This window comes from Ambystoma mexicanum, chromosome 9 (genome assembly GCF_040938575.1).
Source record: "Ambystoma mexicanum isolate Mex_15411 chromosome 9, UKY_AmexF1_1, whole genome shotgun sequence".
NCBI classification, from domain to species: Eukaryota; Metazoa; Chordata; class Amphibia; order Caudata; family Ambystomatidae; genus Ambystoma; species Ambystoma mexicanum.
Window position 1 is genome coordinate 168,254,058 of NC_090931.1, and position 24,806 is coordinate 168,278,863.

The following is a 24,806-nucleotide window of genomic DNA, read 5'->3' on the forward strand; positions in this document are numbered from 1 at the left end:
AGCCTAGTGGTACTGGTCCCTAAAAAGACCATTAGTGGGAAAACTAAAGTTTGCTTTTGTGTGGACTACAGGGGGGCTCAATTCTGTCACAAGGACAGATGCTCACCCCATTTCTCTGGCGGATGAGCTCATTGACAAGCTTGGTGCTGCCAATTACATGAGTACTTTTGACCTCACAGCAGGGTATTGGCAGGTCAACTTGACAGGGTTCCATGGAATAATGTCCCCGCAAAAAAGTCTCCTAACCAAAAAGTCTCTGTATTTTGTGGAGACATTATTACATTGAACATGCGGGGGACACCCCCGCAACCATCAATTCTTTTTTTATTTACAAGGGTAACAGGGGACATCCCCACAACCCGTCCCCATACATGTCACCATGTATAATGTCACCAATGGCTTTTCCCGGAGACATTATGTATGGGGACATTATTACCTGATACCCTTGACAGACGGAGCGAAAGAGAGGTCAGCATTCTCCACCCCGGGAGGACAATATCAGTTCACTGTGATGCCCTTTGGATTGAAGAATTACCCTGCCACTTTTCAGAGGATGGCTAACCAGGTTTTGTCTGGACTGGAAAACTTAAGTGTCGCCTATCTAGATGACATTGCTTTGTTCAGCCAAACCTGGGAGGATCTTTTGTCCCACCTGAAACAAGTGCTTCAGGCAATGCAGAATGCAGGCCTGACTATCAGGGCCATAAAGTGCCACATAGCGCAGGGTACCGTGTCTTACCTAGGCCACCTGGTCAGTGGAGGTAAGAAACAACCTCTCGAAGCAAAGGTACAGGCTGTGAAGGAGTGGGACAGCCCCACCAGAAGAAGCAGGTGAGATCCTTTTAAGGCCTCACCGGGTACTAACGGTTGTTCATCAGAGGATATGGGACCATTGCCATCACCCTAAATGATGTAACATCCAAAAAGATGCCAAAGAAGGTACCTATGACCTCCGCCTGTCAAACCTCCTTTCAGGATTTAAAGGATGGATTGTGCAGGGTCCCAGTTCTGAAAGTACCAGAGGATGCTCAGCAATTCATTATTCAGACTGATGCCTGTGATTTTGGGATTGGAGCGGTGTTAGCGCAGCTGAACTCTGAAGGGGTAGAGCAACCTGTCGCCTACATTAGCAGGCGGTTGACAAAAAGGGAAAGGAACTAGGCTGTCATAGAAAAAGAGGCATATGTGGTCATGTGGGCCGTAAAGAAGCTGAAACCCTACATATTTGGGTCTCACTTTACGATCCAGACAGACCACAGGCCTCTGTGAAGGTTAATGGCCATGCAAGGGGAGAACCCCTAAGCTTTTGTGGTAGGCCACATCCCTGCAGGGATTAGATATGGACATTCAGCATAAGCCAGGCTGCTAGCATGGAAATGCAGATGGCCTCAGCCAGTACTTTCGCTTTGATGACGAACCAGACCCTCAGTAAGGTTGTGGTTCAAATGTTAAGTCTGGGGGGCATGTGAGGAATTGGACCATCCACACGGGTAGAGTGCGCTCGCCTGGGATTTTTTGATTTCTTTATAATGAAAAGGAATGATGGGAGACCAGCCTCTGAGGACTGTGTGAGGCCGTGTTGTTGGCAGTGCATTCTAATGAGAGATAATTGAAGCAAGCCTGAAGGGGCTTGGTTGCCGGAATAGACAGCAGAAAAGGTCGGGCTAACACCCCTTTGGTATGCAATGTATCAACTTGAAGCTAGTTCCCACCTCTCTTTATGAAAGGCAGTGAAATGCATGTCCGTGTCCACTATTTACCATAGGCAAAACCCTATAGAGCTGACCCCTTTCAGAGGGAAGATGTATGTGGTTTGGGAGACAGGAAGTCTGCTCGCAGCACAAACAGAACCCTTCACTTTAATCAAGAGTCACAGAGGGCTCAGTTAACCAGAGCGACAATTTGATCTACAACAGAAAGGAAGATGGGTGGGACTTAGGTACATGTTGTCACCTCCTTGTCTGTCCTATTGCAGAGCACTCTGGTCCTGACCTCATGCATAACAGAATAGTGTTGGTGGGGACCCAGAATTGTTTCATTAAGATGGGCATAGACTGCACCAATCAGTGAGGCTCATTTGGCTTTTAAAGAGGGCTGAACCCGCCACTTAGCAGATCATCTGAAGACTTTGAAAGGAGTAAGAAGGAGGACTCATTTGGACCTGGGCTGAAGGTACAGTCTACCTTACATCTTATGCCAGTGAAGGAAGGCCGGAGCTCCAAGGGGGAAGCAAGATCCCTCCCCTAAACATCTACCAGGCAGCAGAGCTAGATACCGGACTTAGAGGACCCGTCCAGCACACAGTGTGCCCTGCTAGGTTCTACCAGCATGTTCCTAGGTGGGAAGTGCTGGAGAGTATCTGAACTAAGGACAAGGCCATTGCCTGCAAATGCTTTCCTGAGCTTTGGGCCATCCACCTTGAAAGGGCACGAGCCCTGCGAAGAAGCTAGGATGAGTGCCACACAGGCATCATCCAGCGTCCATCTTTTAAGGACATTTTCGAGACAGTAGAGTCCTCGAACCGCATCCATCTGCCCCGCTGACTGTTGTCACGCTGCAGTCACCAGAGCCATCTGAGACACCTTGACCAGATTTCCAGATCCACTACACAGCACAGAGACAACGATTCTTGGCCCGAGTCACAGCGCCGGACAGCATGCAAACGTCCATCCAGCCTTGCTTGCCGAACTGCCTGCCACCTGGTACTCGCAGCTGTCTCCTGACATTAACTCCGTCTCAAGGGCTGCAAAGTGCCCTGGTAACCGCCTTAACGCTGTCGAGCATTAAGAACCTCTTCAGCACCAGGTATGCTGTGGTCCTGCCTCCATGTTCCTTCTTCGAAGGTCCCTAGAGACAGTTACAAACCTTTTCCCCCTTGTTGCTGAAACCAAATAATCTTGAACAGTAAAACTGATTACTTTACCAACTACCCTCCTGTCAGTACCCAGAGTGTATCCCTTTACTTTGTGAAACTGTCTGTCCTCTGTGTTCTTTTACAGGGTGGGTTGTATTTTGTAGTGTGCTAAAACTATCTGTTGTATTAATAATAAAGTAGATATTTGTATACAACCTTAACTGTACAGTCCCTTTCATCATTGGCTAATAATTGTATTTTTGCTGTGTTGCAACTAAGCACCGATCCATGACTTTGATGAGATAAGCCTCCGGTTCCATCCACGTTACCAAAAATTGGACAGGGATGTCTTATAATTCACTTGTATTCCAATCTGTTCAGAACCCTTCTGGTTTAGTAGAGGTGTGGGGATGATTGATGGTTTAGAAACTGACCACTGGTGCCCCGGAGGTTGGTTCGTCACAGCAGGGAAAGCATGGTCCATCAGTCTCTGTTGGTTTCAAGCTGTGCTGATGGCCAGGAAAGCATGGTCCGTTATTCTCTGTTGGTGTCAGGCTAATCTGGTGGCAGGGAAATCATGGCCGTCACTCTCTGTTGGTGTCAGGCTATGCTAGTGGCAGAGAAAGCATGGCCCATCACTCTCTGATAGCTTTAGGCTGTGCCGGTTGCAGGGAAAGCATGGTGCATCACTCTCTGCTGGCATCAGGCTATGCTGGTGGTAGGGAAAGCATGGTCCATCACTCTTTGTTGGCATCAGACTATGCTGGTGGTAGGGAATGCAAGTTCCATCACTCTCTGTTGGCATCAGGCTATGCTGGCTGCATCGAAAGCATGGCCCATCACTCTCTGTTGGCATCAGACTATGCTGGTGGCAGAGAAAGCATGCTCCATCACTCTCCGTTAGCTTTAGGCTGTGCTGGTCACAAGGAAGGCATGGCCCATCACTCTCTGTTCATGTCAGGCTATGCTGGCAGCATGGAAAGGATGGTCTATCACTCTCTGTTGGTTCCAGGCTGTGCAGGTGGCCAGGAAAGCATGGTACATCACTCTAGGTTGGCACTAGGCTATGCTGGTGGCATGGAAAGCACAGTGCATCACTCTCTGTTGGCATCAGGCTCTGCTGGTGATGGGAAAGCATGGTCCATCACTCTTTGTTAGTTTGCGTCTATGCTGACAGCAGGGAAAGCATGGTCCATCATTCTCTGTTGGCATCAGGCTATGCTGGTGGCAGAGAAAGCATGCTCCATCACTCTCTGTTGGCATCAGGCTATGCTGGTGGCAGGGAAAGCATGGCCCATCACTCTCTGATAGCTTTAGGCTGTGCTGGTCACAGGGAAGGCATGGTCCATCACTCTCGGTTGGTGTCAGGCTATGCTGGCGGCATGGAAAGGATGGTCCATCACTCTATGTTGGTTTGGAGCTATGCCGGTAGCACGTAAAGCATGGCCCATCACTCTCTGTTGGTTCCAGGCTTTGCAGGTGGCCAGGAAAGCATGGTCCATCACTCTAGGTTGGCACTAGGCTATGCTGGTGGCAGGGAAAGCACGGTGCATCACTCTCTGTTGGGATCAGGCTATGCTGGTGGTAGGGAAGGCATGGTCCATCACTCTCTGTTGGCATCAGTCTATGCTGGTGGCAGAGAAAGCATGGTGCATCACTCTGTTGGCGCCCGGCCATGCTGTTGGCAGAGAAAGCATGGTGCATCACTCTGTTGGCGCCAGGCTATGCTGGTGTCAGGGAAAGCATGGCCCATCACTCTCTGTTGGTTTGAATCAATGCTGACAGCAGGGAAAGCATGGTCCATCATTCTCTGTTGGAATCAGGGCATGCTGGTGGCAGGGAAAGCATGGTTCATCACTCTCTGTTGGCATCAGGCTATGCGGGTGGCTGGGAAAGCATGGCCCATCACTCTCTGTTGGCATCAGGCTATGCTGGTGGCAGGAAAAGCACAGTCCAACTCTCTGTTGGCATCAGGCTATGCTGGTGTCAGGGAAAGTATGGTCCATCACTCTCTGTTGATTTCGGGATATGCTGGTGGCAGGAAACCCATGTTCCATCACTCTCTGTTGCTGTCAGGCTATGCTGATGGCAGAGAAAGCATGGTCCATCCCTCTGTTGGCGTCAAGCCATGCTGGTGTTAGGGAAAGCATGGTCCATCGCTCTCTGTTGTTGTCAGACCATGCTGGTGTAATGGAAAGCATGGTGCATCACTCTTGGTTGCCATCCAACTATGCTGGTGGTAGGGAAAGGATGGTCCATCAATCCCTGTTGGCATCAGGCATGCTGGGGGCATGGAAAGCATGGTTCATCACTCTCCGTTGGCATCAGGATATGCTGGTGTGGGGGAGAGCATGGTCCATCACTCTCTGTTGGTTTCAGGCTATGCTGGTGTCAGGAAAAGCATGGCCCATCACTCTCTGTTGGTGTAAGGCTATGCTGGTGTCAGGGAAATCATTGTCCATCACTCTCTGATGGCATCAGGCTGTGCCGGTGGCAAAGAAAGCATGGTCCAACACTCTATGTTGGTGGGAAAAGCCTTGTTTGGGGTGTTTTGGTTTGGTTAGCCACCTAACACCTTTCTCTTGTTTCCCAGTTCTGCAGTTTTCAGAGCCCCAGAGGATCTACCGCTTCACCGCTTGCATGCACACCACTCACATGCTACGGTTGGACTGCCGGTTCGAGAACAGGACAGACAACCCTCTCAGATATGAGTTCACTTTGACCAAGGACAGGGAGGAGATAGTCGCCAGCACCATTCAGCCGAACTTCTTCAATCAAAGGTACCATGAACGCACCACAGTCAATGTTTCCCGCAACCTGGTCTGCCTCTACCTGAACAAGTACAGTCAGATAGATAAGGGCACCTATGGATGCAGACTGCAAATGGACAACGACTACACAGACAAGCAGCTGGCCACCGTCAAGGTGATGAAAGGTGAGGAGGGACGGGTCATGGCATGTGAGTGTTGGGCAACCAAGAGCTCTGAGGCAGCATTGGCTGGCAGAGGGCAGAGGCAGACGCTGAGAGTACTATTTTTAGGGAAAGGTATGTGTCTCACTGCTACGCTAGGTTGAGAAAGTCTAATTACTTGGTGACAGTGTTGCCGTCCTAGTCCAACGTAGAGATTCCATCCCTCATCCCTAAATGGAAAAACTGAACAAATTAAATATACACCGTTTGAACTGTTAAGACAGTGGCCTAGGTCACTAATATTGGATTATTGATAACTCCTTATATTGGTTTCTTATTTCAAAAAGAATCAGACTGTCCTTTGAATTTCAGAATTGTAGTATTAGAATTATACATGTAAATTCGTCTTAACAGTTAGATCCTCTGCCAAACATAAACCATTATTAACAGTTTAATCACCTGTCTGCCAACACATGTTTCGAGCAACACGCTCTTCTTCAGGGCATTATTATCTGTGATGTTAGTAAAAGTAAATCACAGCGAATTAACATTTAAATTCAAGAATTACAATGGCATTCCCCTATGTCTGCTATTAACCGTACACAGATTTTGTGTAATCTAACTAACAACACAAAAACAAGTTCATTATTGAGGAGTTTACTCGATTGTCCAAATTGCTACACCCTTTATTAATTTCTATTGGAGATATCATTTCCTGAGTATCGTCTGAATATCATTTATTGGTTAGCGCTGGTGGTATTGTGGAATTGTTATTCAGTCCTTCATGTTGTAATCTGTATGCCAGTGTTAAGGACATCTATTAACAGCAGAAAACTGGCATTTGACATGCAAAAGACTGGCGTCCCTGGCACAGGTCAAGAGGAACAACAATGAAGAATCAAAAAAGAACTCAATAGTAATAGATAAAGGCAAGATGGCTTAACGGCACTAATGTAGCATGGTTGACGGATGTCCTTAACACAGGCTTAAAGATTAGAAAATGGAGGACTGAATGAAACTTCTAAACAGAGAGGGGAATCCCTAACCAACATACATAAAATACAGATGACCGTAAGGAAACTATTTCCGCAACAGAAATTAATAAAGGGTTTGCAGAAGATCACATCCAGGGTGTGCCCGGCTGAACTAGTTGCCTATTTTACCATTTGTTTGAGGTGTGGATTTCCCATGTAGGAGCACAGTGTGTAGTGTTATGTTGTGAGACCACCCTTAGCCTGTGGAGTCCCCCTTCCCCCAATCAAAGAGCCATATAACATTTATTGGTAAATTACAAACATTTGCCATGTAGTTACTTTCTGGCCAAAATTGGACATGGAAAACTAAATCTGAATCTCAAAGGGGAGTTGCAATATTTCTGCTCTAGATTCCTGAATCAATCATTAGAGAGGGGCTGGACTTGAGGGCAGAGAAAAATGTAAATGTCCAATCCTGGTTGTGAGGTAATACGTTAGCACAGCCTAATGTTCACTTTCCTTGGGAAGGGCTTAGACAGTAAAAAGGTCTTGTTCTATGTAAGGCCACAGAGCTGCTAAAAATTTCTAAGGGACAGCTACCACAAATCACCAAAGGAGATCTGCTAAAATTGCATCTGGGTGGAAATATGGTAAGGGGGCTGGAGATTTCTGTTGCTGAGTAGAATAGAAAACAGAGGCTGTGATATTTGCATGAACCCATAGAAGGAGAATTGCTGTGGAATCCCATTGACTGAAGTGCTGGCCAGATTCCTGTTTGTCCCTAGAAGTGAAGCCCTGCTCAGTCTCCATGATTGGCAAGTCCAGACATTTCCCAAAAGTAAGTAGATTGTCCAAGAAAATGTCAGTGTGGGATCCATTTCACTAATCCATTCCCTTTCATTAGTGGGTTCCCTTCCATTAGTGGGTGGGGGGAAATTGTGTAGACCCGTAGCATATTTTACTGCATATTAATTTAATTAACTCCCAAATAGATTGAAGCAGGAGCGAGCTTGGAAGTATTTGAAATGTTCACACTCTGTCCTAGTAGGAAGGCACGAGATAGTAATCTAAAGTAATTGGGGTGCCTTGATTTTCCTGTTCCCCTTGACGTCTCTAATGAAAAGGAGTGTCCTTTTCTAAAACGAAATGCCCAACTGAAACACCTTACCAAAACATGTTTTAAACAAAAGATATACTTGGCACCAAAACGAAATAGATAATTGTTACCACCCCCAAACCTTGCCTTTCAACCCAAAAGATACTTGTACCAAACACGTACTTTTAAAAAATAGGTATCCATATCTTAAAATGAAATTCCCAATTGTCACCTCTCTTTCAACATTTTATTTAACAAAGGGGTGTCCTTAGCCCCACAAACAAAAATTTGAAATGGTCCAACTTCCCCAACAAGGGCTTTTAAGTGATGGGTTTGGGGGGTCTGAAAAACGAAAATCCTGAACTATCTCCACTCCCTACACCTGGCCTTTGAACAGAAGGGTACTGTATGTAATTGATGCTTGGGTTTCTGGGGCTGTGGAGAAGTGCTTTACAATGGCGAGACCTCATGTATCTAACAATGAACGTGTGATGTATGTCTTGTTTTAAAATCAACCCTGTGTCTATTGCTAAGCTACATTTTGGTGAAGTATTATTTGCCACAGGCATTTGTACAAATCTGTAATTTCAACTGTTGGCATTTTGAGTGCGCAGGGAAATCCATGTATCAAACTTTGAAGGTGAACTAGCTTCCACAAAACGAAAATGGTGCCTATGTTTTAACACTAAAACTCTCAGCCAGGAACATTGAGGATCATGTTCTAGCATTGAGACATATTATTATTGAAATTCAAGTTACCGCACGTGTTCTTGGGAAACGAGTTTTGACCAGTCTATTTATCCTGTGTTCCATGTTTGTGAGACAAAAGTGAATGCAGAAAAAGTATGTTTAAAAGTAACATCCTATAGAAAAGTGTGCTTTGTAATTGAAGGTGTATTTTCTGCCACAAAGAAGGTGATGGCTGTAATGAAACAAGATATTATTAATTGAGCTTATATTTGAAATAAATATATATTCTTCCTATACCCGGCCTGGTTCTTGCCTCACTGTGGGCACAGAGGGGAGATTTGTGTGATTCTATATGAGTCTTCAATAGGGCCAGTGCTAAAAACCTAAGCAAAGTGTTGTTAGGGCTTCCTCTTTCCATGTAGTATTGTAGAATTGTCTTGCTCAGAAAATCACTAGTTATGATAGTCCATTTAAACTAATGGGAAATCTTCAACAAGTATACACATCTTAGTGTTCTTCATGTAAGTTTCATTTCTTTACATATGACCAGAGCCTCTTGGGCAGAATGTTTGTCTAAGGCCAGGGTAAAAGCCATTATCCTCTTTGTTCTTTGAAAGTTGATGGGCTGAGGAGATCCTTATCATGCAGTAGACAGTTCACCTCTGCCATGTGAGGCCATGCTGACATTTGGCACTGTGCTCTGTTATCTGAAATTGACCACAATTTTGATCTCAAACTCTTATATTTATAAGTATTTTTCCCCATCCAGGGCTGGGTTTGTGTTGATCTGGCCCTGTCGTAAATACCTAGACTGTACATTAGCTTCTCAGAGATTTCCCTTCCAGATAAGGAGCCAGACAGGCCTTGAAAATCTGCCCAACAACACAAAACAGGGTCTGTCTCGTGCCTAAATGAGATTTAAATGTGACCCATGAAAACAAAGTAGCCTTTTCTATTGTTGCCAGTATTTTGCATGTGAAGCATAATATATATTTTAATACATTGCATATTGCCCCCACGCATCAAGTCTTTTTCCTGATATCTTTATTTTAGCAAGGGAACAGTTTTCTCATGTCTTGATTTAAAAGCGCAAAATGCACATGCAAGCCCATTTTAGGTTCAGTATTTGAAACCCCTGCTTTTCATGTAGAAGGGGCATTTCCTCCTGCAAATGCGAAGTAAATGCTGCTTTTCAGTTCGACCTTTTCCTTTGTAATGCAAGATAGTTCTTTTGATTTCCAATGTGTGGCCTTTTACATAGCATTTCCATTTTATCACAACTCTTCCTTGTGTTACTTGCCAAAACACACACAGTCTGCATTAATAGGCCCATTTTCAGTGTGAACTTTTTGAAGGTTGCCATGTCATTGTTCCAGTCTTTTCAGTTATATTTGTTTTGGCTGTGATTAAACCCCACAAGTGGAGCTGGTGGTTAATGTCTCTGTTTTTTTTTCAAACCCAATATTGAACTCCTCCAATACAATTGGTGCTGGTGTTCACTTCCCGGTGCAGATGGAGATCAATATAGTGCTTAGAAGGGTAGCTGTTCTTGAAGGTTGAGGTGGCAAGTAGCAACCTTCTGCCCCATAAGTTTGTTGATGGTGATGTCCTTATGATGAAGTTTCCTGGTGTATGACGGTTACTCCCCCTCCCCTTTTTCTGAGGCAGTTGGTATTGATGGGTTTTAAGTTGGGAGGGATGGCTTACATGTTTCTGTAGTGAAGTGTGAGAAAGAGGTTGGAGAAGCTGTTTCTATGCTTGGTAACAGATTGTTTGTTGATACAGTGGCATTGTATCTTTTCGTCCTCTAGTGGCCCTATCTTTGATCTTTCCTGCAGTCTTGTGTTTCTATTGTAGTTGAGCTGCTGTGTACCCATTGTGTTCATACCCTTACACAATCTTGAGTGTGGATCAGGATGTCTCTGTTGTGTTGAGATGTTCCATTGGGTTTTGATGTGAAGAGGATGAGTCTAGCCTTTAAGACCCTGCTGACGTGCTGCCCCTCATCGGAGGGGACATTGACTGTCCCAGTGTAGACCTGAAAATTCAAGCCACAAGCAAAAGCACAAACATGGTCTGAGGATGTAAAACCGGAACAGGGTAGCAGCTCTTTAATCCAGGCACTCTGACTTTAAAACCAGCGCTGTGCCAGGAAACCGAGTTTTTGGAAGGATCTCCTCTGACCGGCCCTATGTTAAGGGTTCAAGAAGATCAATCCACACCTGTGTTTCAGGACTTCTCTGTCTATACCTGACTCTCCCAGAGGTAAACATGGCAGAGCAGTCAATACAATACCCTTGAGAGGGAAACAGAGTGGTACAAAGGTGCAGGGTAACATGGAACAAAACACAATAAAGGAATCACCACACCGCATAGATGTCAAGATAGCCTCTTTACATAGGCTTTGCAGAAATACAAATGCAGTTTGCTACAGGCAAGTAGCTTTTTGGAAATAGAATTTTTAAGCTGTTGATTTCAGTAGAAGTCAATGGGAGAGTTCAGAGGTTCAGGCTTGAGTCCCTAAATGGGGTTTAGTGTAAGGGTTTTCAAAAATGAAGAAACTCCAATGTTGAACAAGGTAAAAAAAAGTCAACAGTAAAGCACAGTGTTTGTGGTAAAGCTGAGCTGTATATAACTGTAATAGGCGGCTTTGCCCCTTAACTGATTGAAACCTGGTGAAAAGTACAAATCAGAAACAGAGAAACGGGTGTCACATGCGATCAATTAAATCATATCAAGGTTCAGAAAAACCTAATTTACAGCAGATCACTCAATTACCTGTGTAACATATTTTACAAATAAAAAAGGAAAAAACGATTCTATTATGAGAATATTCACACTGCATTTGAATGTTGCAAAAAGAAAATACATAAATGTAATAACATGTTATGAGTCATGCACTGTATATGTCACGTGATACATTTGGGTTGTCCATATTGAAGTTTTCCAATAGACTACACGTTTCTGCGGGTTTGAAGAATTCTGGGCATTTATTGTATGGTTACCCGTACATTGTTATTGAACTGCACAGTTTTTGTGATTGTGCTGTGATTTGTGTATTATTATTACATGTATGTATTGTTTTTGCAACATTCAAATATGGTGTGCATATTTTTCTAAAAGAACTAGGGGGGCTCTGTCCCCTGGTGACTGCTGCACGTTGAACTCGGTGGCTTGGTCACTTGTAGCGATACTCCAGCAAGGGCTTGCTTCGTTCACACCCCCAACCCACTTTGGGGAATTGGAAAGTTAGACAGTATACCAGCAAATTTGGAGAAATGTGGGACGGAATGACAGCAGACCCATATCTTTACGGCATACAATGACCACAATTCAAAGTGTGACGGCACCATCACTTATCAATTACACAAGTTCATCATGCAACTTCATCAGCTTATGTCAATTAATGAACTTGAGATGCCTTAGGAACTGTAGATTTGGACAGTATACAATCAAAGTTGGATGCTTGTGGAAAGGAAGGCCACCAGACTCATATGAAACATTACACAAAATCATCACTTATACAGAACTTCATCAGTGAATGAACTTCAGTGAATGGCCTTCAAATGCCTTAGCAATTGCAGATTTGGACAGCATGCCATTAAAATGTGCGATATGTGGAACGCAATGACACCCAACTCATGTCTGCAGGATATACAATGACCACAATTTAAAGCGTGACAAAAAAGCAAAAAAAGTAACAAAAATTGTCACTTATACACAATTTCATCAGTGAATAAGCTTCAGATGCCTTAGGAATTTCAGATTTGGACAGCATACCATTAAAATGGGCTAAATGTGGAACAAGCTATAAGTCTGGGGTTGAGCTTTGTGCCAACTAAAGACGTTTCCATGCGCCTGGCTATTATTGCAATTCAAACAGATGTCGCAGTTGGTGTGGGGCAGAAAAGGGGCTTTTGACACCAACCCCTTGAGAAAGCAGTTAAAGATACTTCTCCACACTTCAGGAACTGCGCCACACTGAGTACTGGTGAGAAAGTTGGTATTTATTGTATTGCCATTTATAGATAACATGTGTTTCGACACACCAGTGTCTTTTTCAAATCAGTGCTATTAGCAAAGCTACAACAAAATATATATATTGTTCATGTGATAAAATTCACAGAGTAAGCATATATTTGAGGTCAACATGTAAAATAAAACAAATATAGGAAAAGGTCATAATAAAAGAAAATTATCATGGTGTGGTGTAATCACAGAGAAATAAGGAGGGGGGAGTACAGGAAAAAACACAGTATGGAAAAAGGAATAGAAACAACACGTTAATAAATGCTTTAAATCAAATGTGTAGCTCATAAAACAAATTATCATTTGTCCTTTGAAGATAAGTTATAAAGAGTTTCGCCCTTTGGGGCCTTACCTATATTCCAAATCTAGATTTTCCAATTTAATGAAACAAACAATCACAGGATAAATCCCCCTACTGAAAATGGTGCCAAAAAATCCCGAGTTAACCAGCAGTTGCAAAGCATGTACATTTCCTTTTAGTGTCATATATTATGTGTAAATGAGTAGTGATGTTTCATCTATTAAGGGTAGTCAAACAATTAGCAATTGAAGTAAGTGCACATAATGATTAAAAAATGGACAAGGTACTTGACTGGTAGATACTGCAATCGTGCAAAGAAAATGCAGCGGTTGCAACAGCGCTATAGTTGCGATTGGAGCCTAAACACTGAGTTAAAGAACGGACACGGCGAGGTGAATGCTTCCGATAAAGCCGTGTGGTGTACAGCACTATGGATTGTGCTGGGGCACATAATTTCAAAGTATGAGCGCTATGATTGTGTTTGTGACATAAACGCTGGTTTTTAGACAAACACGGCAAGGATACTGCCGTGCGGTACACAGTGCTATAATTGCGCTCGTGCACAATATCAGTGTGCAGTATTGAAGTGCCCGTTTACCTTCGAGAAATAATCAAGACCATGAGATGGCATATTTTCTTTAAAAATTCCAATGTTTTCACTGACATGTAATATGTACTAATACTCGATATTGTATTATATATATATATATATATATATATATATATATATATATATATCTTTGTGACCAGTACATGTGATATTAAGCAAACTAGATGATTTTTATCATATATTTTTCAGTATAACCGACTCTGTTCTTTAAATCAGTGTTTAGGCTTCGAGCGCATCTATAGCGCTGTTGCAACCGCTGCATTTTCTTTGGACAATTGCAGTATTTACCAGTCAAGTACCTTGTCAATTTTTTTACCATTATGTGCACTTACTTCAATTGCTAATTGTTTGACTACCCTAAATAGATGAAACATCACTACTCATTTACACATAATATATGACACTAAAAGGAAATTGACATGCTTTGCAACTGCTGGTTAACTCGGGATTTTCTGGCACCATTTTCAGTAGGGGGATTTATCCTGTGACTGTTTGTTTCATTAAATTGGAAAATCTAGATTTGAAATATAGATAAGGCCCCAAAGGGCTAAACTCTTTATAACTTATCTTCAAAGGACAAATGATAATTTGTTTTATGAGCTACACATTTGATTTAAAGCATTTATTAACGTGTTGTTTATATTCCTTTTTCCATTCTGTGTTTTTTCCTGTACTCCCCCCTCCTTATTTCTCTGTGATTACACCACACCATGATAATTTTCTTTTATTATGACCTTTTCCTATATCTGTTTTATTTTACATGTTGACCTCAAATTTATGCTTACTCTGTGAATTTTATCACATGAACAATATATATATTTTGTTGTAGCTTTGCTAATAGCACTGATTTGAAAAAGACACTGGTGTGTCGAAACACATGTTACACATAAAGGGCAATACAATAAATACCAACTTTCTCACCAGTATTCAGTGTGGCGCAGTTCCTGAAGTGTGGAGCAGTATCTTTAAATGTGGAACAAAATGACACCAGAAACATGTCTGTAGGACATACAATGACCCCAATTTCAGGCATTACAAAAACCGTTACATAAGAACGTACACAAAATCGTCACTTATAATTTTATATTATAGGGTGGAAAAATGATATATTTTTTGTAAAATGTGTTACAGAGCTAATTGAGTGATCTGTTGTAAATTAGGCTTTTCTAAAAATTGATATTATTTCTTTGATCTCACCAGCATTTTCTCTATTTGTCATGTTCAGGCAGTAATCATTATACCTTGATATGTCCAAACATACAGGCATATGTCATGAGAAGCCTAGCAAAAACCGTAGAAAAATAACGTCCCATATGAAGTCACTTAAAAGTAACGGAAACAGTACACAAAACGAACGTAGACAGTAATGAAGCAGTCGCTGCAATGGCAACGAATTACCAGTAGATGACAGCAAAAGGCAAATAATGCGCTTCAAGAATAATTTCCACTGAGAACATTTGAAATTCCAAAGGTGATCATTAGCTAGGTTAAATAAATGAACAGAATGAAAGCATTACAAATGCAATTCACCTAAAATTATAAATGGCAAAATAAATTAAAGGTTTAATCAGAGACTTCAAAATGGTGTCTTTTATTATAATAACGTGTTATTTCCTCCAGCTTCAAATCACTGTATTAAAATGTGTTATTATTGCCCCGATTCAAGGTATTCAGGTTTATAGGGAGGGGTATTTTTGCTTTCTCCTAAACCTCACTATGTAATGGCACGCAAAACACCTGGTCCTGAGAGAAATGGGGGGAGCTCACACCCCCAGGCACCATAGTACTTATCACCACCGCACGCAGGTCCTTGTCATGGAGAGGACATCATGTATGACGTAGACAGAGAACAGGAGGGTTGAGGGAGAGGGTGAGGTTGCAAATAGGGAAGGCGGGCACTGAAACACAATCACCAGTGCCCTAAATGTGATGGGCACTCATCTCTGTTTTAAGGGTATCTCACTTCTTTAACCAGCATTGGTGCTATTTCACAACTTATTTTACTTTCTCCTCCTGAAGTGCCCCACTTCTGGATTCCTTTTCCTTCCTCACCTCCAAATTCCCCTTCTATCCTCACATTGTGTTCCCAGAATCTCCCCACCACGTAGGTACCCCGTCATCACGTTGACATAGCTTTGTGTGATGTCCCAATGGAACCAGTGAGGCTGGGGTGCACGGATGCCCTCACCGCCTGAAAAGATGGACACCCGTTGTGCTGTCTTCGATCTTGCTCGTGGACTGCCCTGTGCGCCATGGCGGGCATGTATTTATTAACCTGGCGCAATGACGTACCCCGTCATCGCACCTTAAAGGAACTACACCACGCTCCTCCTTTTTCATAACAAACAAATGCAGAAAAAGCATAACCATAGCACAAACATGTATGCATATATAATATGACACACAGCAAAAGTTTTCCATCTGACAATAACACCCACCTACCATCAGCCATCTACCACATAGTCTTCTAGGTATGCCGGCCGGCACCTGGACTGTCGCTCACCAGTTCCTGGGGTGCTCTCTCCTGTCTCTCAGAGCCAGTGTTCTCATTTACAGTCTTGCTCTTCATCAACCACCTCTAGTCATCATCTTCTTCATCGCTGTGTCGCCTCTCCAGACTCAGCATTTGTCCATCCTCTCTCCCATGGACCCTGCTTTCCCTGGGGGCAGGAAAGACTTCAAGTCTCTCAAAGAAACAGGAATTCCAGGTAAGTGTTCCTTGGCCATCTGACATCATCACCGTGGACCCCTTGACATGAACCACCTGGAGTGGCCTTGGCTCATAAGTAAGAGACATCATCCATGTAGGATACCTTGATCATATCAGCACTGCATCTCCAAGTAGCAATGGGTAGTCCTGGAGGCCTCTTCAGCTATTCTCGCGTTCAGCGGCCCCTTCTCGTCCCTCTCGCACCTCACCATTATAAATAATCGCTGTCACTCGCCTCATGACCAGGGATAAAATCCCGGGGACATCTTTGAAACAGAGCCTCCGCCAGAACCACACCACTGGAGCAGTCAGGTGTTATGCAGTACTCCAAAAGAGATTGAAACAGCGCCCTTCTCTCGCACAGTCCCTGGCCATGTGCAATCCGTGAAACATTGATTAATGTGCGCATAAAACGTTCTGCCTCACCATTTGCTCGAGGCCACACAGGGGTGTTCTCCCAGGGCGCACTCCCCGTTCCTGCAGGAACTATGAGATCCCTGCACTTTGAAATGGAGGGCCATTGTCCGAGCACACGACTTCGGGTGGTGTGTGGTGAAAACGTTCTCCATTGCTGGTATTACATCATGGATTGTGGGAGAAGGAGTAAACTCCAGATATGGATAATGAGACTACTGGTCCACAATTAGCATGAAGTGAGAGACCCAAAATTCATGCGCATGTACGCCCACACCGCCTCACAACATGCACTCAATTTGGGGCTGCTTTTGCCTCAGGTGGCTGCCCGGCACCATACACACGCCTTTACAAACTTCTCTACCTTCTCCAATGCTGGAAACCAAACTTTGAGATGCAAACAAGCCTTGATCTTGGCAACACCTTAATGTCCTTGGTGTGCCAATTCGATGACCATCTGCACCAGGTTGGCAGGAACCACCATTCGCGATCCTCGCAGCAGGAGACCTTCGTCAGTGAATGTGAGCTTGTGTTTTACACTCCATAACTGCTTGTGTGTTGTTCTTGCCTCATGCGTTCTTCTCACGAGGTTGACGAGGACACTTCCTCACTCACTGCTATACACAGAATCCTGTAAGGGGTTGAAGCATTTATCCTTCTCCGACTGATCCCTCAACTCTTCCACCGCTATTGAGTTTGGAAAACAACCCCTGCAGCGACCAACTTCACAAAGTCTTCTGTTGCTTCTTCCTCCCCACTCGTGTCCTCTGAATGTCCCACCGAGTGCCTGGAGAAATAATCAGCAGCATTATCACTTCCGGGTCGATACACCAGAGTCACATTGTATTATTGCAAGGCAAGGAGCCATTTTTTCAATCCAGGCAGGGGGTTTCGCTGATGCCCCCATCATGATGGGAATGAGGTTTTGTGGTCAGCCAACACATGCACAGGTTTTCCGAACAGGTACAAGTGATAGTGATGGCAGCCTCACAGATTGGCCAACGCCTCATGCTCAATCTAGGAATACCGCTGTTCTATCATGGACAATGCCCTGCTGGCATACGCCACTGGCTGGACCTCCCCTTTTTGATTGAACTGTGTGAGAACCGCCCCCAGGCCAAAAGGGCTCACTTCCATAATAATTTTTGTGTCCAAACTGGCGTTAAAAAATGCCAAAGTGCACTCGACCGACAGGGTCGCCTTTATGCCCTCAAAAGCCCCCTCTGTTCCAGAGGTGTCCACTGCCACGCCAATTATTTTCTTGTGAGATTTTTGAGGAGTTCTGAGATGGTCACAAGGCCCTTGATGAAACGGTCACAATATGTGACGATGCCTAGAAAACTCCGGACCTCAGACACAGTTTTAGGGGCCTTGGCATCACGGATGTCTCTCGCATTTGCAGGGTTCTTCGATATGCCTCCCTCCTGAAATTTAAAACCCCCAAACTCTATCCTCCTTTTCAGAAACTCACATACTGTGTGGATGTCAACCCAAGTGAGTACATTCTTTCTGGGACCTTCTCCAGACGCTTGAGGATCTCAGCCTTTGACGAGGCAAACATTAAAATGTAATTGCTATGTTCAGCGCACCATGAATGCCAGCCAATTCTCCATGGATGACATTTTGGAAGACCTTCATGGCCTCAGATATCCCAAAACGGAGTCTCTTGTACCGGTAGAGTCCTTTGTCTGTTGTAATTGTTGTTATATATCTCGAAACCTGATGCAGAACCAGCTGATGGTAGCCAGCTCTCAGATCCAATTGTGAGAAAAACGTAGCGCCCCGCAGGTCAGCCATGATGTCATTGATGGTGGGTGTGATATGTCCCTCTCTTTTTATCACCTTATTAGGGAGGCCCATATCAATGCAAATTCTTACTGACTCCGGCTGTTTAGGTTTGCGGGCAATCACGATCGGAGAGACCCATGGGGTGGGCACATACACAGGTTGAATTATGTCCACTTAGATGAGATTGTGAAGATTCTGCTCGACCTGCTCCTGCAAATGAAAAGGCACCAATCTGTGCTTCACCGCTACTGGTTATACAGTCTCATCAGTGTGGAGCCAATAGGCTCTCCTTTCATTTTTCCAATTCCAGTGAAGACGTCTTTAAACCTTCCCACTAACAACTGCAAGTACTCTACAAACACACCAAACGCAAACTGGACAAGTTTGAGCGCCTCTGCCTCTTCATACTCCAGTAAGGTCTGTTCGCTGACCTTCGACACCAAGAAACGTGCTCTGATCGTCTCTTCCTCATGCTGGACTGACACCAGAAGCAGGCCTTCCAGAGGCAGCAGGGACTTAACCACAAAGGTGAACATATGCACACTGGTGTTACATCGTCACAGAGGCTCATGCAGAGCCTTATAGTGTGTCTCAGCCATCATATTGATGTACGTGCTTGTCAGTGCTTGTTAGTGCTTGTGTTTAAAACGTTCACCATGCAGATTGGTTGGCGCTTCAGCTTGCCACCAATGTTGAGCACAGTTGATATGAAAAACACATGCTTCCTCCAGCTTTATTGACTTGAAGGCTGATTACATCTTGAACGCCCTCACTTCCACCAATTTGTGCGAGCGACCAATCTACAGAATACATGCAAGAGCAATGTCAGGCTCTCTGTGGGTTTGCTGCCTCATCTTGATTGACAGGCAACCCTAATGAGTTGTTGCCTCACCTGCTCATCTTCATTGGCCCACGCGCACATGGAAGCGAGTTGGCGTAGGCGCCTGTGAAAAGCATACAGACTCTCACTGGTGTTCTGGGTGGTCAACCTCATAACAAATCTGTGTTCAACATAAAGGCAAAATACTCATTCAGCGCAGTGACAGCGCAGTGACAGCAGCTACATAGGAGATATCAGCAGGTCTTAGTATCTTAAAGATCTTGTGAACTGCCAAGCCAGATCTATAAATGAGCATGGATTTCTTGGTCCTATCGTCCAGTTCCCCCGTGGCGTCAAAGTACATGTTGAGATACTCACGCCAGAGACTCCACTTTTGGCCCAAACCTGTAGGGGATCCATCCACATCAAACTCAGTTAGGGGAGCCAAAGACCCTTTCTTTTGAAGTGATCTGCCACTGGGCGGTGCCCTCACTTCATCGCCTGACACAATGCCATACCAGACCGGGCCTGGAAGCGAAAAATTGGTAGTGGTCCCAATGCCATTGTACCAGATGAAAAGGCCTTGACTGCAGCGACACACCAACAATGCAGGGCGCAAAAGCACTCACACAGGAGTCGCAACCACAATCAGCTACACACGTGCAGACGAAGTATACCGAGATGTCACTGAAGAGAAAATGTCCCCTTCCACCAGGGCGCACAAGCACTCTCCTAAGAGAGTCGCAATCCAGTATACACATGAGACCACAGGGTCCATCTCACTTGCCCAACACAGGTGAAGAAGAAAAATGGTCCCACTGCCACTAACAATCCTTACCATCCCCTACCGCCCGTATAGCTACAACTAGGTACCACTGGGTTGTGGAACTGGCGAGATACCACCAATCACCACACTAACTGAGATATGGACACTGGCAGGTGCACTAGCCATGAGGGTGGGGGTGAGGAACATGAAAGGTTGTTGACGGAACGGGCGGAAGAGGCAGCGAGATGTTCAAGGGGCCTGGAATACAAAACGGGACTGAACCTCCAGAGACACATGGTGCCCAAGCACCCCATCGAGCGAGATTATGCGAGTCCAACTGGTCAATTCAGGATAGAGATGCCAACTAACCGATACCACTAACAATTTCCTCCTCTGCGTACACCTCTCAAACTCCAAACCAAATACAACCACAGACCTCCAGCACAACAAATTGCACAAACTTCACCACACTGCAAAAACAAAACAATAAACACACATAGACTTGCACATCAGTACACAAAGACTACCGGCCGCATACACCCCAGGCCCAGCCGACGGACCCACCGGGCTGAGGCTGCCAACAGCACATCACTGCTCCCTTGAACTTTTCCAGCCTCCACCACTAACTCACCTGCCCTCCTTCTTTCAGAGCCGCCAGAGCGCGAGGGGACCACTCCGGTGGTGATAGTGCACGGTACAAATGTCCTTTAACATTAACATTAACATTAACTAAGGGGAAGACATAGAGAATGGGGGAAATAGACTATTCCAACTATGTAGACCCCAGGAAGTCCTACCAGCAATCCCCTTGAGGAAATTCCCAAAATTAGGCACTGCACACCAGTTCAGGCAAAAATAATGTGTGGCAACATGTAACCAGGGAAGCCACAACTCTCACCATCTTTCCTGCAGGATACACAGCAGAAGTGGAAATAGCTGCTATCACACTCAGGCTGTCAAAGGAATAAAGCACATCACACACAGGAGGTGGGCACTTCCACAGCAAGACTGCTGATGATTAGCCATGCCCAGGTGGACTGCGATCTCCAGAACAGAAAGAATTTATGCGGGTCCACAGATCAGACCGCTGAAACGAAGGGCCCTCATTGCCATTTGTGTTGTCCTGTTGGGACCAATGGCCTGGGTTGCATGGATGCCCACCCCACTCCAAACAGAGGCACGGACACCAGCAGCGCTGTCTCCTGTCGCTGCTTGTGCACTGCCTTGCGTGCCGAGGCATGGCCATATTTATTAACCTGGTGCAATGACGTACACCATTATTACACATTAAAGGAACCACATCACACTTTGGGCATATCTGGGCACTATAAAAGCTTATAACATGACATAACATCACCTTACCTCCTTCTCTTACTCCTGTTCATCCTCTGCACTGTGAAGTACTGTTAAGTTGACATGGGCACTATATTAGCAAGCAGCATAAGCTAACAAAATCTACTCCTAGTGATGGATATTAATCCTTGTACCTAAAAACCACAACCACTGGCGATCTTTACGCACACTAAATTTGTGAAACAAAACGTATCTGTCTTATGAAAATATGAATAAATAGCAAAAAAAAACACATTCAATAATACAAAAAAATACATGTACCAGATTTGAAGTCTTAAGATAAAAAATAATTTGCGGACTACTGCCTCTCATTGTGATGTATTGCAGAACAAAATCACAATCATCAAATGAAACAAGTTAGATCCCCATATTTACTATAGCCCTGTGAGGATATTGTTTGGAAGCAATCAATCGAACAAGTTCGCCTATGAGACAAATGACGAGCTTGCTTTCTTCTCATTTTAGGATAATGGAGGAATCAAGTAGTAGAGAGAGCTCCCTTTTGATGTTTCTCACAGTGCCCTGACGCCTGTGGGCTGAGGAGCTTTACAAATAAAAAATAAATTAAATAAATAAATAAAAATAAATAAATAATCACATTTTGAGGAGTGGGCATGTGTTTCCAGTTTTAGTTCCTCCCCTTTTGATAGGCTTTGATATAAGCTTAATATGCATTTGATATAAAAATGATTTTAAAAGTTTGATATCGATTTTATATCAAATGTATGTTTGATATAAGTGGGTATACATTTTATAGTTGTTTTAAGTGAATATACATTTTATATTAAATCTTTATAAAGATGGGAGCTGTGGGCGATTGTGTTGCTTGGTCGAGCGCTGAGAGTGAAGTGAGCTCTGAAGGCGGGGACTGTGAACCTAGGGTTTTGCAGAGTGGGGCAATGATGACATCACAGAAAGGTTCTTCCCCGATGTGGTAGGAAGTGGAAAATGATATCAAACAATTTTGATATCTTTTTAATGTAAATATGTATATATAAAAAAGTATACTAAAATTTATATTCTTAATATAAAAATCTATATTAAAATGAATATACAAATATTTTTGATATAAACCTTTAATTTGATATAAAAAATATACATCAATATTATAAGTACTGGTTTTGATACAGAGAGTAACTAACAAAAAGCAGTTTGCTTTATAAGTAAAGTGTGCTTACCAGAGCCTGTACAAAGGTTCATACTATTGCCTTTGACAATACGTGCTTCTTTTGAAATAATGAAAAACTGTTTACTTTATAAGTAAAGTGTGTTTCTCAGACCCTGTACAAAAGTCAAAATATTGTTTTTATGGAGTCTACAGCACCTATATGGCAACCTGCATTTGTCCCTCTGCCGCCCTGTGACCCAACAAACAGCATTGCCTGGGGGGGGAGTTATCTACAAGAAGGCCTGTGGAATCCCAGGAATGTGGTGACTCACAGAGCAGCATTCTAGCCACCTCAGCAGATAACACAGACAGCTCGTTATATTTAGCTCACCAGTATACAATATGTTCTGCAACAACTGTGTAAATACACCCTCAGGAAAATACAAAAGGACATTGTTAATCAACTAAACCCAAATTATGGAATGCTGGCACAGGAAACATCTGCAGGCTGAGGCTAATTTTATATGTTTCCTGGGGCCAGTGTTTATCAACTAAACCCAGCTTATGGACTGATGTCACAGGAAACATCTGTAGGCTGAGGTTAATTTTAGATGTTTCCTGGGTCCAGCACCACTCGCTAATTCTTGCAGGGTATGCACAAAATAGAATGCTGCACTTGTTCATAAGAAACCAAATTCCTGCAAAGTAAGCAGAAATACATACATCTCTGCATTGTCGAGAAGAAAACTGCTCACGAAAAGGAATGTGTTCTGATCCCTTAAAAGAGGTCTCTGACTCCATCCGGGGTACTGCCAGCCCCACTGCCAGAGTGCTAGCCTGATGATCCCCTGCAATGACACTAATTGTCTTTGAACAACTGATTGCAACTCTACTGGGGACCTTGCTTTTGGCTGGATTTGACCGTGGGTCTGTGGACATTTGGAGGCCCTCTGCAAAGCCTTTTAATTGGAAACTGGGCCTGCTGTTTATGCAGAGTTGGTTCATCAACATTAAAAAGATGAGCATGGGGTATTTTAAGACATGGGCTTTAATGTATTGGAAGCATGCAGCTAAGGACATGTGATACTGTATTTATTGATATTCATGCCCTTTATGAGCCAGACCAATTAAAGTTGTGTCATAGTGATTATAATGCTCTCAAAGGCACTTGGCTGTGCAGGTTTAAACTAAACAGCTATGTGTTTTTAATGACTTTTGTAAACATGTACACTTTGGTTAGAATGCTCTGTGGGTTTGCATGTCAGCTATGATAACCCAGAGGCACTGGTAGCGCTGGTGCAATCATTTTCATATTCTGCATAGAATGCATTTCTAGTTAATATTCATTTTTTCATTTATTTATTTTATGGGCTCACTGCCGCCCTCATGGCCATCCCAAACATTCAGTTTTTTTTTAAAAAAAAAGCCATTGTCTTTGCACAAAATAAACCCTAACTGCACTTTTGGTGCACATGTTTTTTTGTGATGCGCCGTATTTGCACGCGCACAATGCAGTGTTTTAGTTTCACAGTGTCGATAAATTGATAACATATTTTTAGTGTGGGAAATAATCAGATTGTGTTTGTAAGCATGCAATGTGATGTCAGTATTTGCAAAAATCACACATGTTGTGTTTACTAAAATGCTGGAATGGTTGATTTTTTGAAAGGGTATCAGGTAACAGGGTGTTATACCGGGCTTGAGATGTTTGGGGATGTGTAAAAGCCGGCTTCTTCTAAGTTTTAATGACTGTACATGTGCATGTTTTAGATTGTGCTAGATTTGTCTTGTAGGTGCTACAATTTATTTTATTCAACACACGAAGTGGAACAAACTAAAACAAAATGTGCCTATTCTCTGTCTGCAAAGGAAGCACAGGGTGTGGGCTCGCATATTCATATCTTTTAAATCAGCGCAATTTTAATTGTATGCTAGCAATTTAAAATATGGTTCTAACTTTTGCAATGTTTTATACAATATTGACAAGTCCCAAGATGCAGTGGATTTGTGTAGGTGTCAGTGATCACACCTTTGATGAAGTGGTCGAGCCGAGATTTATTCACACAAAATGATGGAATGGTGGATTTTTTGTAATGGGACATGTGTTGATGTGTTACACTAGTCTTGAGAAGTTTGGTGATATGCTATGTATTGATGGAGGACTGTGTCTGTGTAAAAGGTGTTCTATTCTGATTCCATATTCTTTCTAATTAGAACCACCATGTCTTCCAACAGATGGATGGCACAGCCGGTGGAGTCTCTGGATGTGTATTGTGGTAACCAACTCTAGGCAGCTGTGGAACTTATGGTGATTGATGCATCTAATGCAACACTCCCAATCTCCTTTGGGGGCCAGCAAAACCCAAGGATGATGGGGGACTG

General features: G+C 43.6%; 1 protein-coding gene across 3 annotated transcripts in view; it reads left to right on the forward strand.

The window, feature by feature from the left end:
* The window catches only part of THY1 (Thy-1 cell surface antigen), a 106,502-nt gene that overhangs the window by 45,927 nt on the left and 35,769 nt on the right, over window positions 1–24,806 (forward strand). For all 3 annotated transcript variants that reach the window (XM_069614360.1, XM_069614359.1, XM_069614358.1), the window contains one exon: window positions 5,448–5,789. In XM_069614360.1, coding sequence (XP_069470461.1) covers window positions 5,448–5,789 — 342 coding nt within the window. The remainder of the gene's footprint in view (window positions 1–5,447; window positions 5,790–24,806) is intronic.